Source organism: Vitis riparia, chromosome 19 (assembly GCF_004353265.1).
Source record: "Vitis riparia cultivar Riparia Gloire de Montpellier isolate 1030 chromosome 19, EGFV_Vit.rip_1.0, whole genome shotgun sequence".
Lineage (NCBI taxonomy): Eukaryota > Viridiplantae > Streptophyta > Magnoliopsida > Vitales > Vitaceae > Vitis > Vitis riparia.
Window position 1 is genome coordinate 20,301,711 of NC_048449.1, and position 14,011 is coordinate 20,315,721.

The window sequence follows — 14,011 nt, forward strand, 5'->3', positions numbered from 1 at the left end:
TATAAATTTTCTTTGAAATTTCATTTTAGTGTCCTTCCTTATTATTGTTATTACAATTAACTAACAAAAAATGAACTTTATTTTTTAATTTTTCTATTTTTTGTGATTGTATGATATATTTTCTTGAAAAGTTTGTATTTAAACTTATTTATTTACAAATTAGAAATTAATCACGTCTATCAACTCGCTTTACATTCGAAATGTTATAGGTGCTTCGATGAATGCATTATAAGGTTAAGGTATACGAATATTTTAACTTAATGACTAGAAAAAATTATTAACTTTCTTTTTAATATAAATGTTGTTCCTTATTGTGAAGGCAAATGTTATCAAAATTCACTCATTAAAATTACAAAATCAAGAGAAAAAAATTTCCCATCTCAAAAAATGAAAAAGTGGGAGAGAAGGTAGAAAAATATACCATTCAAATAAAAATTTAAAAAGGAAAAAAAAAAGGTTGGAATCCAAAAGTGACCCAAATCATCCAAATGGGTGTAGTACCAACATGATCATGTGAGTCTCAAGGACAAATATAGCAAAAACCAAGTCCTCTTGTACTCATTCGAGGACAATGTCATATGTGGTTGCTTCTCAATTGCCATCATCATTCCTCCCACACTTACAAAGTTAATAATATATTGAAAAAGAAAGCCCAAATAGTACAACATCTCCATTATCATTTCTTTTTCCATCTATAATGTTCCCTCACTTTTATAATGAGATTCCTAGGCAAAAACCCCTTTTCCTTTCTTCACTCATTTCACCCCACTCTTTCAATTTTTTAAAATAAAAAAAATTACTTTAAATGAACCATTATGGGTTAGTGAATATCAATGACTCTCTCCAACAATAATTAATAAATTCTTTTATTATAAAATTCAGCACTAAAACAACTATCAATAAAATTAAAATTTTAAAAATTAAAAAATAAATAGTTATTTGAGTTGAAATTCTCATCCATAATGGTAAAGGGTTGGGTTTTTTTTTTTTTTTTGTTGGGTGTGGGTTGGGGGGAGAAAAATGGTAAAATAAAAAGGGGGAAAAGAAAGAAAGGCAAGAAAGTGGAATCAGATTCACATGTTTGAAGGGCATGCAGGGTGATAAAGGGACAGATGGTCCTAATCTAGAGGGACCCACAAAAGAGACCCAAAGATCCTTACTACAACAACAACTACAAATCTCAATTATTTTTGTGTTGTCCTTTGTTACCTCCTCATTAAATGCTAACTTTGGCTTTAGTGCCCCTCCACTTGCCCCTTCCAACTTTACTATTTTAAACAATAATTCTACATTTTTTATTTTTAAATTCTTTATTACGGGTGTTGAATCTTGAATGGGAATTGAAGTTGACTTCAATATTTCTTTTCATTTCATTTTGAAATTATTATTATTATTATTATTATTATTATTATTGTTGGGGGTTGATTTCAAGGCCACTTAAATCAACTCATTCAAAATGGTACCATCTAGTCTTGGACCCAACAATGCTGTGATTTATTTCTTTCCAACCCTTTTCAAAAATATATCAACACATCTTCCAATTGAATATTGAAATTGATTTTTAAAATAATATTAAATATTTACTAGTCAATAATATTATATATATTTTTTTCATTTCTTTTGAAGATTCTAGAGAAAAAGCATAAGGTCTATTTCAAATGGGTTTTACTTCTACTTTTCATAGTGGAAGAAGCAAACTTGGTTATCCTTATTAAATTAAATTAATCTATTTTATGTCTTATATCAAAGGAAAAATATGAATTTTCTTATTAAATCAATTTTTTTTCAAATATAATTATAATTTACAAGTTAATAATATTTTTTAAATGTGATATTAAAATAATATTATATATTTATTGGTGTAAAATTAAAATATAAATTAAATTCTTAAAAAACACTAAAAGGAAATTTCTCAAAATGTCTTGGAAGATTATATTGTTAAATTTTGGCTAAATATTTGAAAATTGTATCTAGGAAATTTGATTTTACATTTATTTTATTATTCTAGCTGCCAAAATGAGACTCAATCCGTGGATTTGAGCAAGATTCAATGGACAAGAGATTAGTTGCTTTCATGGCTTGGCTACCTCTCTCCCCCCTTCTAGATTCTCCCTCTTAATTTCAAGCAAGTTATGAAGACCATCCTAAAAGGTCCACAAACTCTAGAAGAATGTGAAGTTGTACAATTTTTTTTTTAAAAAAAAATAAATTAAATTAAAAAAAAAAATCCCATGAGATGAATCATGTAACACAAACTCCAAAAAATCATGTGAAAATGCCAGACTCCATTTCAGGACAAATGAATTACCCAACTGCATCATCTTTTTGCAAAGTTTTGCTACCAAACAATGAAGTCCTTCAAAAAATAAATAAAAATAAAATGATTAAAATCCCATCTTTTTTCTACTTTAAATCATATTTTTCATTTTTAATTTACTTTAATTATATTTTCATATTTTAATCAATCACATATGATCACATTTTCATATCTTTATTATAACACTAAGAGGGTATTGTAATGCTTTCATATTATAATGACATTTTCGATACCTTTATTATAATACTAAGAGGGAGGGGGGTGGGTTTACTTGATTCACTGAACAAGAGGTTAATTGATAAGGACAAATGACAGGACCATTAGAGAAAAGCACAAGAACAAGGCATTGAGAGCCAAATTTAGCAGGGAGGGCAGAGTCCATGATAGATGCCATCATCCACCACTTGTCTTCACGCTCTCTCATTTAAAAAAAAAAACATGGAAGTCATAACGTAATGCGAATAATAAAAAGAAAGCCAGGTAGTGTGTGTGGAGGAGGTAGGATTGGGAAAGTGACAAGAGGAAGAGGCAGCAGCGTGAGTCACCCTCAACCACTTCTCTCCTGTCTCACGCCTTCCTCCTTTTCATGTGTTTTTGTTTGTTTCCTTTCATTGTTATCGAACTTATCTCTTCTTTTTTTTATTTTTTTTGTATTATTCCATATTTTACGTGATGTAATATTAGCGAGATGCATGTGACATCGATAATTTTATACTAGAAGAAGATAAACATTTGAAGTTTGTTTGAGGAGAGAGTAAGATAAGTTAAAAGAAGAGAGAGAGTGAAATACGCAATGATGATGATGATGGCGATGCAGGTACAATAGACTTTATGGTACTTGGATTCCTTTTTGCCCGTTTTGGCGCCACTCTCGACATTATATATATATATATATAAATAATAAAAAACCACCCATTCTCACGTCGCTTTCTTCTTCTTTCATCTGCAAACTGCCCACTCACCCCACACGAGGTACCCGCATTCGCACAGCGACATTTACGCGAGTCCTACGTGTCGGCTTTTCCGTTTCACTGGTCAGATTCAACCCTATTTTGCTAATAATAATAATGATGATGATGATTTAATTACTGAGATATTTTGTGAGGGAAATTAGAAGGAATGAACGAATGAATGGGATTGGAGACAATGAAATGGAAATTTAAATTTACTTTTTTTTTTTTTTTGGAATTGTATTTTGTGAAATATTGTTTCTAAGAGAGGTTAACATGCACACTGGCATTCTTGTTAGATTTACAGATGGGGCAAGTGTGGAGGGTGGAGCCACAGATTGTACACAGACAGAGGTGCCTGCACGGCAGCAGTAACACCGACGCCTCCTCCTTCCTGCAGTTTCTGCACCATCTCATGTTCCTGTCATCCATTTCTCTACTCTCTTTCTCTTCGTTTTCTCTGTCGCAATCACCGTCGCCGCCACTTGTGCTCCCGCAGCACGACTCTGCCTCCTCCGCCCACTCCATTTCTATGTACTCTGGGCAGGGGCTGATCCGGCTCTGCCGCTGCTCCGTCTTCACCTGGCTCAGAACTTGCTCCAGATTGTTCCTCAGAGCATTGGCGTTGGCTTCGTTGGTCTGCGCCAAGTCTCGCCATATCTGGTTCTCCTCGCACAGCGATTTCACCCTCTCCTCCAGTGCCCAATTCAATTTCCCGATGTTCTCGATTTCCTCCTCTTTGGCCTTCAGTCTCTTCATCAGAGCCTCCTCCACCGCCTCTATTATTCGCCTCGAATGTCTTTTTCTCCGCTCTTCTATCTCCAACCTCACCCTCTCCATCTGAAAAATATCGAAATAATGAAATTCGCCACCAATTCACCACGAAAAAACCAGAAAATTAGAAAATTAGATGTACTCGTATCCATACATGTTGAGAAATGAATCGGTCAATCTCCAACTGCTGCTGTTGGATCTGCAGAGAAATGTCCTGGCCGAGAAAGGAGAAGTTTCCGGGGAAGGACATCATCACGGACTCGTCCCTCGCCCGCTTCCTCGCAACCGGAAGATTATACGTGAGGCCACTGTCTGCCTTGGCCGGAGCCGGATCGACGAAGGCTGAACTGTAAAAAGGAACCATCAAATTCTCGGAAACCAGACCTCTCTGCCCAACCTGGCTTCCGTAAACGACACCGTTTCCATCCAGAGAGCCCATCACTTGTCTGGAAAATCGAAATTTACATCAAAATCAAGAGAGAAAACCAAATAGAAACGAGCAACGTATGCATATATATTCATCCGTGAATGATAATAACATACCTTTTGTTTGGTATGAATTGAGAAGGAAAGAGATTGATATGGCGAGCTTCAACAGCCATGGCGATTGTGCATAGAATGTGAGTTAGAGCTCCTTAATGGGGATTTGGTTACTTGTGGGGAGAAGAAAGAGAAATGAAGAAGAGGAAGAAGAAAAGGCATGCAAGGGAGAGAGACAGGGGGGTGGGAAGAGGGTGTAGGGTGGGGTTTATTTAGGGTTTGGTTGAGAGAGAAAAGAAAATAAATACACATACACATAAATATATAAACATATATAAATAAACAAAAATGCTAAACAAAAGGAGACTGATTTTGTTTGTTTGTTTGTTTTTGGGATTTTGTCTAATTTAGAGAGATTCGGTTACCGGAAACGCCCCTCATGCTTTAAGCGACTGAGACTAGCAATCCGCAACCAACAGAGATCCGGTCAGTCCGTAATTTCAGCCAATTTCCAGGGGCTTATTTCGGACTACGACCGCCATGTTCTCCTCCTTCTCACTCCAAAATAAATAATAATAAATAGATAAAAAGTTCTGCCACATCCCAACTGCCGACTGGGGTTGCCACGTAGGCCGAAAGGCACGTGTGGGGGCGAGCATGTGGGAGAGGTGGGCCCCAGGGAGTACAATGTGTGTGGGAGTGGAGGGGTACGGTGTTTCCGGCTGTTTCTTTGGCAGTTTCTGCCTTCTGGACATGCTGGTCGCATGGGAGACGTTACAACTTACACCTCCCATTTTTTAATTATTATTATTTATTTAATTTAATTTAATGTAGTAAATGAGATTGATGAAACTGTAAGATTACGTATTCATTTTTGGATATTAAATTAAATGTTTTTTTTTTTTTTTTGTAATTAAAGGCATGTTTCCAGGAAAATCAATACGTTGACTCGTGTGTTAGATAATTTTCTTTTTTTATCTCAATAAAATACAAAATAAATTTAAAAATTACTTTCTTCTAAAATATTTTACATTCTATTATTTTTTCCTTGGATTTTTTTTTTCTTTTTTAGTGCTTTGCTTTACTAATATATATATATATATATAAAAGGGTAAAAATTAATCGTCATTTGATAACTTATTTCAAAAATAATTTGTAAAAATATTTTTTAAAAACTATTTTAAAAAATTTTTATTTGATCTTTGTAAAATAAAAATATGTTTGGAAATCTAAAGTATTTTTTATTTATTTTAAATATATTTTAATTTTTATATTTATTATTTTATTTTTAATTATTCTACCTATTTATTGTAATTATTTAAAAAAAAATCTTTAAAAAGGAAGTAAAAACAATTAAAAATATCTAAAAAAAATTTAAAAACATCTTGATTTCTGTTTTTATAAATAAAAAATGAAAAATAATTTTTAATTATCGTACTTGTTTTTCATATTTTTTTTTATTTTGAATAATATAAAACTGTTCTAAAAAATAATTTATGAACAAATCCTAAATTTTTTTCAATTCAACGGTTGAATCAATGAGGCATACAATAACCAAGTTTGAAATTTGTTTAATTTTGACTAAATTTCTTCTAATGAATCTCACCTCAATTGAGGCTGAATTTTTGGATCCACATTTGACCCTTCTGCCAAGAAAAAAATTTCTCATTTGCACATGTTTATGACTGAAATTAATTAAAAAAATAATCCTAAAGCCTAGCTGCTACGCTTCAATCAAGCCAAAAAGTTGTCGATTATGTTTTAAAATTCAAAATTTTGGAGGAGATTTCTTAGACCAAGTAAACCGATGTCCATGGAAAACCACTTCCCCAACAAACACGTACAAATGAATTTTTCAAGCATTTTCCCGAGAAAATTTATAGGAAATTTATTTTACCGTTGTTTTAATAAATTAGGTGTGGGCCCATATTTATTAGATGTTTCCTCATTCGATGGCGAGATGAAAATAAATAGATAAATCTTGAGCGTATATTTATATGATTGTCGTAAAACTTAGAGAAATTATGTTAATTTAAGGAGAGAAATGGGTGGATCGCATAATGAGGCGAGGCCTAAGAGCCTGCCCATAATCAATGAATAAATAGATGGTTGTGAGAAGCTTATATTGGTTAGAGTAGGAGACATTTTAATTAGAATAATAATAATAATTCAGAAAATGATGGAATCACATGGGAAAGGAGTGTATTTATTTATAGCATAATTGTGGAGCATGAATCAGGCCGTACAGACATATGGGTTCATTTGCCCCTCTGGCTTACACTTCATTTCCACATTCTCTCAATAAAGCAACGTTGATTTTTTTTTATTTTTTATTTTCATTTTAAAAAATAAATTTGGTGAGATTTCACTTCAATTCATCTTTATTCAAATTAAAGTAAGTAGTGTTTGTATTTTTTTTTTACTTAATTTTAAATAAAATTTAAAATTAAATAGTATTTAATAATGTTAAGCATTAATTTGTTTATTTTTGTAATATCTTATTTTTATTAAGTATTGAAAAGTAAAAAAAAAAATCTGTGGTTTGTTTGAAAACTGTTTTGAAAAGTTTTATAAAATAGAAATATGTTTGAAACTTAAAATATTTTGACCTATTTTCAAAAATAATTTTTATATGTAATAATTATTTTTTAAAATAATCCTTAAAAATAAGTCAAAATAACATAAAACAATTAAAAGATATTTTTAAAGAACACTTTATTTTTTATTCTTAAGAACATAAAACATAAAACAGTTTTTAGTTATCAAACATGATTTTTTGGTTTTTTGTTACGGAGAACATAAAATTATTTTGGAAAACAGTTATCAAACGGCCCCAACATGTTTTTTTTTTTTTTTTTTTTTTAGAAAAAGTCATATATTTTAGTTTTTTCTATTTATCCAAAAATTTATAATAAATCATGAAAAATAGAAAAATAAACAACTTAAAATTTGAAAGTAAATTGCTTTCATAAAAAAAGGTTAAAAAAAAACACCCTTTAAAATTTACTAAAAAATAAAAAAATAAAAAATCCAAAATTCTTGTTTAATTTACTATAGAGATTTATTTTAAAATTTTAAATAAATTAAAATAACATGTGGAAAAATATTAATTTTAATTTTTTCATAAATTTGGTATTATTTTATGTTTAGTAAATAGAAATTTAGAAGAAATTCCTTGAAGTAAAGGAAGAAAGAAAGAGAAGCATGATGAGGAAGAGGATAAAAGGGAGGGTAGGTGAAAGGTGGGGAGATGGATTCTCTATTCACACACTACTCATCATCTTTCACTTTCATCTCTTTCCTTCTTTATTATTATTATTATTATTATTATTTTCATAGCTCTATTATTGCTCCCATCAAACACACTTTGGCTTACCCACCACCCAAATCAAAAGATCCCAGACAAAGTAAAGCACACAAAAAAAAGGGGGAGGAAATGGATCACAACCCATCTAACATTATGGATTAATTAATGTGGAAAAGGCACTAAATCCGTGGTTAGAGTCAATAAAAAAGCATAAAAATAGTATTAAATTGGGTAATAAAAAAAAAAAAAGAATGAAAGAAAGAAAGAAAGAGGTAGATGGATGGATGGAGATGGGGGAGGATCATGTGTCTTTGTGCTTCCCCTCTTTTATGAGCAAGTGAAGGCACCTTGACTTGTGGGGGGGCTTTTCTTTATCCTCTTTTCCCTTTCATTCAACTTAAAGTTCATTGCATATTTTGCAATGTACACAATGTGATTTCTGCCCTCTTTTTCCTCCACTTACAGAAACGGGGAATCTCCCCTTTTTATGTAGTTACATAAACGGAGAATCTCCCTTTCATCAGTCAGATGCATGAGTCTGACATGTTCAAAAGTATGAGATTCCCAAGAGAGAGATGGGGAGATAATGAATGAGGTTTTACTCTAATTTTTATTTTTTGATCATTTTTATACCACAAACGATGTTATATCGAAAGGTAATTTATCGGGTTTTTAGTATATTTAACAGTATTTATCATTTAATAACGATCTAATCATGTTGGGAAGTAACTAGATCACATTTGAAACGAATAAAAGAAATGAAAATAGAGAAGAAAAAAAAACAAAGAATCTTTGGGAAAGAAGAGTGAAGCAGGCATAGTAAAAAGTAGGTTTATAGAAATGTGGGGGGATGAATGAGATTCCCAAAGGGGGAGTGATGGTGAGAGAATGAATGAGGTTCTCCACACCACACTATAGCAAAAGCCAAAATGAAGCAAACAACACTTGGGTACTTCTGTGTGTCCTTTTTTTATCTTTTTTTTCAAATTATTGGGAAGGGGATATTGAAAGTGGGTGTGACTAGTTAATGTGGAAGTCCCATTCACTATCATTATTTCTTGTATTGGAAACATACCTTACTTGTAGGGAGGACACTTATAAGGGAGGGCAGCTTTTGATTTGTAGGTCTGTCTCTCTGCCCATATTTTGACTGTTAGGTTGAGACTTTGTTCACAAACAGCAATCACATTGACAGGGTGTGTAGGTCCAATCACTCTGTCTTCTACATTCTTCCTTCATCTTTTAGCTTTTCCACCCTTTACCATATCATATCTTTGTATGGATAAATGTATTTTACTAATATATGTAAAGACAAAGTATTTCCTTTTTTTGAGTAATTGGATTTGGTAACAATTGTTTCAATATCTATACCAAACCATCTCTCTAATATAATAAAGGTTATTTGAAAGTACCCACACCAAATTCTTGAAAATATATGTATGCATAGTAAAGGTATTAGTACTTATTATTTAATGATTTAAGTTGATTTTAAATTAAATTTTACTTAAATTATTGATTTAAAACTTATTATTTAATTCTTACTTTATGTATTATAAATGTTTGATAAAATTAACTTAAAACTTATTTTAAATCATCAAAGTAATATATTTGTCCTCATAAATTATAATTAGGGGAAATGAGGTCAAGTAACAATAAAGATTATGAAATAACCAAGAATATCGTGGAGGTAAATAGGGCAAATGAGGGTAAAATTATAAAATGAAAATGTAGACTTAATAATAAATTAATAGTTTTTACTTATTATTTAAAGTTGTTTTTAACTTTAAGTCATATCATTAAGTTATTTTACCAAACATATTTAATGACTTAAATTAAATTATTAAGTCACTTTAAATTATTAAGTTGAGTTATAGTCATGTTTTAGATTCAATTAAGTTTTTGTTTAAAATAAACAATATCTACGTAGATAAGAATAAGTCATTATGCTCTAAAAAAAATACTTTTATAACTTATAAAATACAAATTCAACTACCGCTTTAAATGATTTTTAAAGTTTTTTGAAATGATTTTTAAAATCTTATTAAATACATAATTTTTATAAATAAAAATATTTCAATATTGGTAAGCACTTCTAATCCTTTTAAAATTATTTTTAAATGGGTATTAAAGCATTTCTCAAATGTGAACAAATTACTTCTAATTAATAAATGATTACCTTTCTACTTCATCAAGATATACCTTAAATATGCAATGAAAAATATTCTTTTTATAAATTTAGAGACAAGGAAACAAACTATAATTATATAATTTTTATATAATTTTTTCTTATTAACTAATTTATTTTATTTTATTTTTACCATATATTTAGTGTAAAGAAATCAAATAAGAATGATAGGGTTTTTTTTTATAGGGAAAAGTGGGTGTCCATGTACTCATATAAAAAAATTTATAAAATGAGAACCTAAGTTTATAAAATACAAATTTTAAACAACTATCTAAAAATAATTAATATTTTATGTACTTTTTTATTAAATGTATTACCTTTAACCATTCAGGTACTATCATTAAATGATATAGGTACTACCTTTAATCATTTTAGATATTACCTTTAATCCATGTGTACATGAAACTTGAATTATTTTTAGAATAATCATACTTTGTAATTATTTTTATATGAATATATGAAAACACATTTTTTTTTTCTATCTCCATTTATAGTACATTTGATAATGATTTTACGAAGTATTTATAGTCTTTTTAACATTTAAATTTTTTTTATTTTTCAAGTATTAAAAAGATTAAAAACACTTTTTAAAATTACTGTCAAATGCACTCTTAGATTTCTTTTATCTTTGTCATATATTAGGGCATAGAAAACAAATGGTCGTGATATAAGCTAATTCATGGTTTTAAAAAAAATGTGGACAAGAAAATATGAAATGAAAAATGGGTTTAGGGTTAATGAAAATTTTCTAGGGCTTGAAAGTGAATAACTTTTTAAATAATTTTAAATATAAATTTATTTTATATTTTTTTAAGAAAAATAAAAAGAGATATTTTTCTTTTTCATAAAAGGATCGAAAATTGACTATATGTTAAAAATATATTATATAATTATATTATTGGGCTTGATACTTTTTATAATCTAAATTCATTTGATAATAATTTATATTTAGTGAGCTAAAGGCCAAAACTATCAATTCATACAAATTTGTCTTTTGTTCCCCTTTTTCAAATATCAAATGATAAAGATAACCTTATCTTCTCAATGTTTTAGTTAATATTATCATTGCATTTATCCTTAAAAAGGATATATATATATATATATATATTCTTAGGTAATAGATTCCAAAAATAACCTCTTTTTTCAAATAAAAATATTTTTTTTTTTTATTTCTTGCTTTTTCCCATCTTACAATTTATATAAGGGAGTGTTTGGAGTATTGAAATTGGAGAAGCAAAAAGTAAGTTCATTTTATTTCTCATTTATTATTATATGTAGATTAGTTAATATAACAAGAATATGAATCGAAACTTCATTCCCGTGGAATTCAAAACTTATGCAATGTTTAGTAATTGTTTTTAAAAGTTGTTATGAAAAGCGGTTTTTTAGAACAATTTTTTAAAATTATTTTATGATGTTCCATCAAATAAATGTTTTAAAAATAATTGTTTTAAGTTTCTATATTTTAAAATATGTTTTAAAAATAATTTATATATATATATATATATATATATATATATATATATATATATATATATATATATATATATTTAATAATTCTCTATATTTGTATAATTATTTTTTAAAATAACATTTAAAGAACAAATGAAAATAACTAAAAATGTTTTCTAAAAACACCATATTTTTTATTCTTAAAAAAAAATTATTTTCTAATTGTCAAACGGTATTTTTTTTAAATAAAAAATAAAAAACTATTTTTAAAAACAATTACCAAACAAACCCTTACTCTTCTTAAGATTTTGTTTCATTTATTACATGTAGTAATTTGAATCACTTTCCATCTAATTTTCATTTCCATCTCTACTTTCCAAACACATGATTTTGATTTAAATAAATTTAATCCATAGAGGGCTAGCCTTCAACCCTATTCTCATGTCACCCACATGATTGATAGACAATCAAATTTGGACCTAAGCCAAAGACAAATCATGGAAAGAAAACACAATTCATGTTTACGAAGTTTGGAGAACATCATTTTCACAATATGCAAGGTGAAACCAAACACAACCCCACTTGTATTTCACATGTTTGATGTGTTTTTCAAGTGGGCAACCAAATTATTGCCATCTTGACGGTTTTTCTTCATTTAATTTTGTTTTTTATAATGTTTTTCCTTTAAGCCTAAAAAGTATGAAATCAATTCATTTACTTATTATTAACATAATCATAGCTTTATTTGACCTCCACCTCCCCTCAATCTAATACTACAAATCAAGAATGTGATGGATATTTTGAAAGTTTTATGATAATTAATTAGAAGACTTGGGCTCTCAATTATTGAATTATTAAATTATTGAATCATAGTCTAATTTTGACTTATTTGAGATTTGAAACCAAAGTAGGAGCATAGATAAGATGCTAAAGGTAATGGGACACGTAATGCATGTGGAATTTGGTAGGTGTGACATTTATTTAATTTGGGTGCATACATTATGGGCATTGTGATGTAACATATGATCAAATGTGTATCAAGGAAAAAAAAAAGTAATTATTGTGATGGTAAACAAAAAAGAGAGTGTTTTAAGTCTTTTCATAAGTGACAAATGATAAATATTTTATTCATTTAAGCGAATCAAATTTATTATATTTTTATTAGATGCGTCTAAAAATCTTTATGTCATTGATGGTCGGTTTGACTATTAAAAAGTTTGATGAAAATCATGAAAGAAAAAATAGATTAAAAGATAACAGAAAAATAAAAAATAAACGAGGGTTTAGTAAAACTTAATATTTTCTGTTTAATGACATAAGTTGATTTTAAGTTAAATTGTTATCAAGTATGTGTTTGGTAAACTAACTTAATAACTTAAAGTGACTTAATAAATTAATTTAAGTTATTAAGTAGATGTGACATTTATTTAATTTGGGTGCATACATTATAGGCATTGTGATGTAACATATGATCAAATGTGTATGAAGGAAAAAAAATGTAATTATTGTGATGGTAAACAAAGAAGAGAGTGTTCAAGTCTTTTCATAAGTGACAAATGATATTTTTTTTTATTTAAGCGAATCAAATTTATTATACTTTTATTAGATGCGTCTAAAAATCTTTATGTCACTCATGGTCGGCTTGACTCTTAAAAAGTTTGATGAAAATCATGAGAGAAAAATAGATTAAAAGATAACAGAAAAATAAAAATTAAATGAGGGTTTAGTAAAACTTAATATTTTCTACTTAATGACATAAATTGATTTTAAGTTAAATTGTTATTAAGTATGTGTTTGATAAACTAACTTAATAACCTAAAGCGATATAATAAATTAATTTAAGTTGTTAAGTAGGTGTGACATTTATTTAATTTGGGTGCATACATTATGGGCATTGTGATGTAACAGTAACACATGATCAAATGTGTATGAAGGAAAACAAAATTGCAATTATTGTGATGGTAGACAAAGAAGAGGGTGTTTAAGTCTTTTCCTAAGTGAAAATGATAATTTGTTTATTGAAGTAAATAAAATTTATTATACTTTTATTAAGATATGTCTAAAAAACTTTGTCACTCATAGTCGGTTTGAATCTTAAAAAGTTTGAAGAAAATCATGAGAGAGAAAAATAGATTAAAAGAAAAAAGAAAAATAAGGAATAAATGAGGATTTGGTAAAATTTAATATTTTCTACTTAATCACAGAAGTTGATTTTAAGTTGTATTGTTATTACGGATGTTTGTTAAACTAACTTAATAACTTAAAACAACTTAATAACTTAATTTAAGTTATTAAATAAGTTAAGTATGTTTGATAAAATAACTTAATAATATGGTTTAAAATAAAAAATAACTTTAAATAATAAGTAAAAATAATTAACTTATTCTTAAGTTCACATTTTCATTTTCTTACCCTAATTACCTTTACAATTTTCTTTGTTACTCCATGACCTCCTCTATTACTTGACCTCTTTTGCTTAATTATAATTTATGAAGATAAATATATAAATTTAATAATTTAGAATAGGTTTTAAATTAATTTTATTC

General features: G+C 28.4%; 1 protein-coding gene across 1 annotated transcript; it reads right to left on the minus strand.

Moving 5' to 3' along the window:
- Window positions 1-3,486: 3,486 nt before the first annotated feature.
- LOC117908453 (probable BOI-related E3 ubiquitin-protein ligase 3) lies at window positions 3,487-4,812 on the minus strand. Its single transcript, XM_034822045.1, has 3 exons — window positions 4,585-4,812; window positions 4,196-4,487; window positions 3,487-4,107 (listed from the first exon to the last, which is right to left on the minus strand). The coding sequence occupies exons 1-3, from the start codon at window positions 4,641-4,643 to the stop codon at window positions 3,529-3,531; spliced, it is 930 nt and encodes a 309-aa protein (XP_034677936.1). The 5' UTR covers window positions 4,644-4,812; the 3' UTR covers window positions 3,487-3,528.
- Window positions 4,813-14,011: the final 9,199 nt, after the last annotated feature.

Excerpts from the sequence above, each read along its gene's own strand:
- LOC117908453 (XM_034822045.1), bottom strand. The coding sequence starts at position 4,643 with ATGGCTGTTGAAGCTCGCCATATCAATCTCTTTCCTTCTCAATTCATA. Across the intron at positions 4,488-4,584 it reads CAATTCATACCAAACAAAAG|ACAAGTGATGGGCTCTCTGG; the intron begins GTATGTTATTAT and ends TCGATTTTCCAG. Across the intron at positions 4,108-4,195 it reads ACCGATTCATTTCTCAACAT|ATGGAGAGGGTGAGGTTGGA; the intron begins GTATGGATACGA and ends GATATTTTTCAG.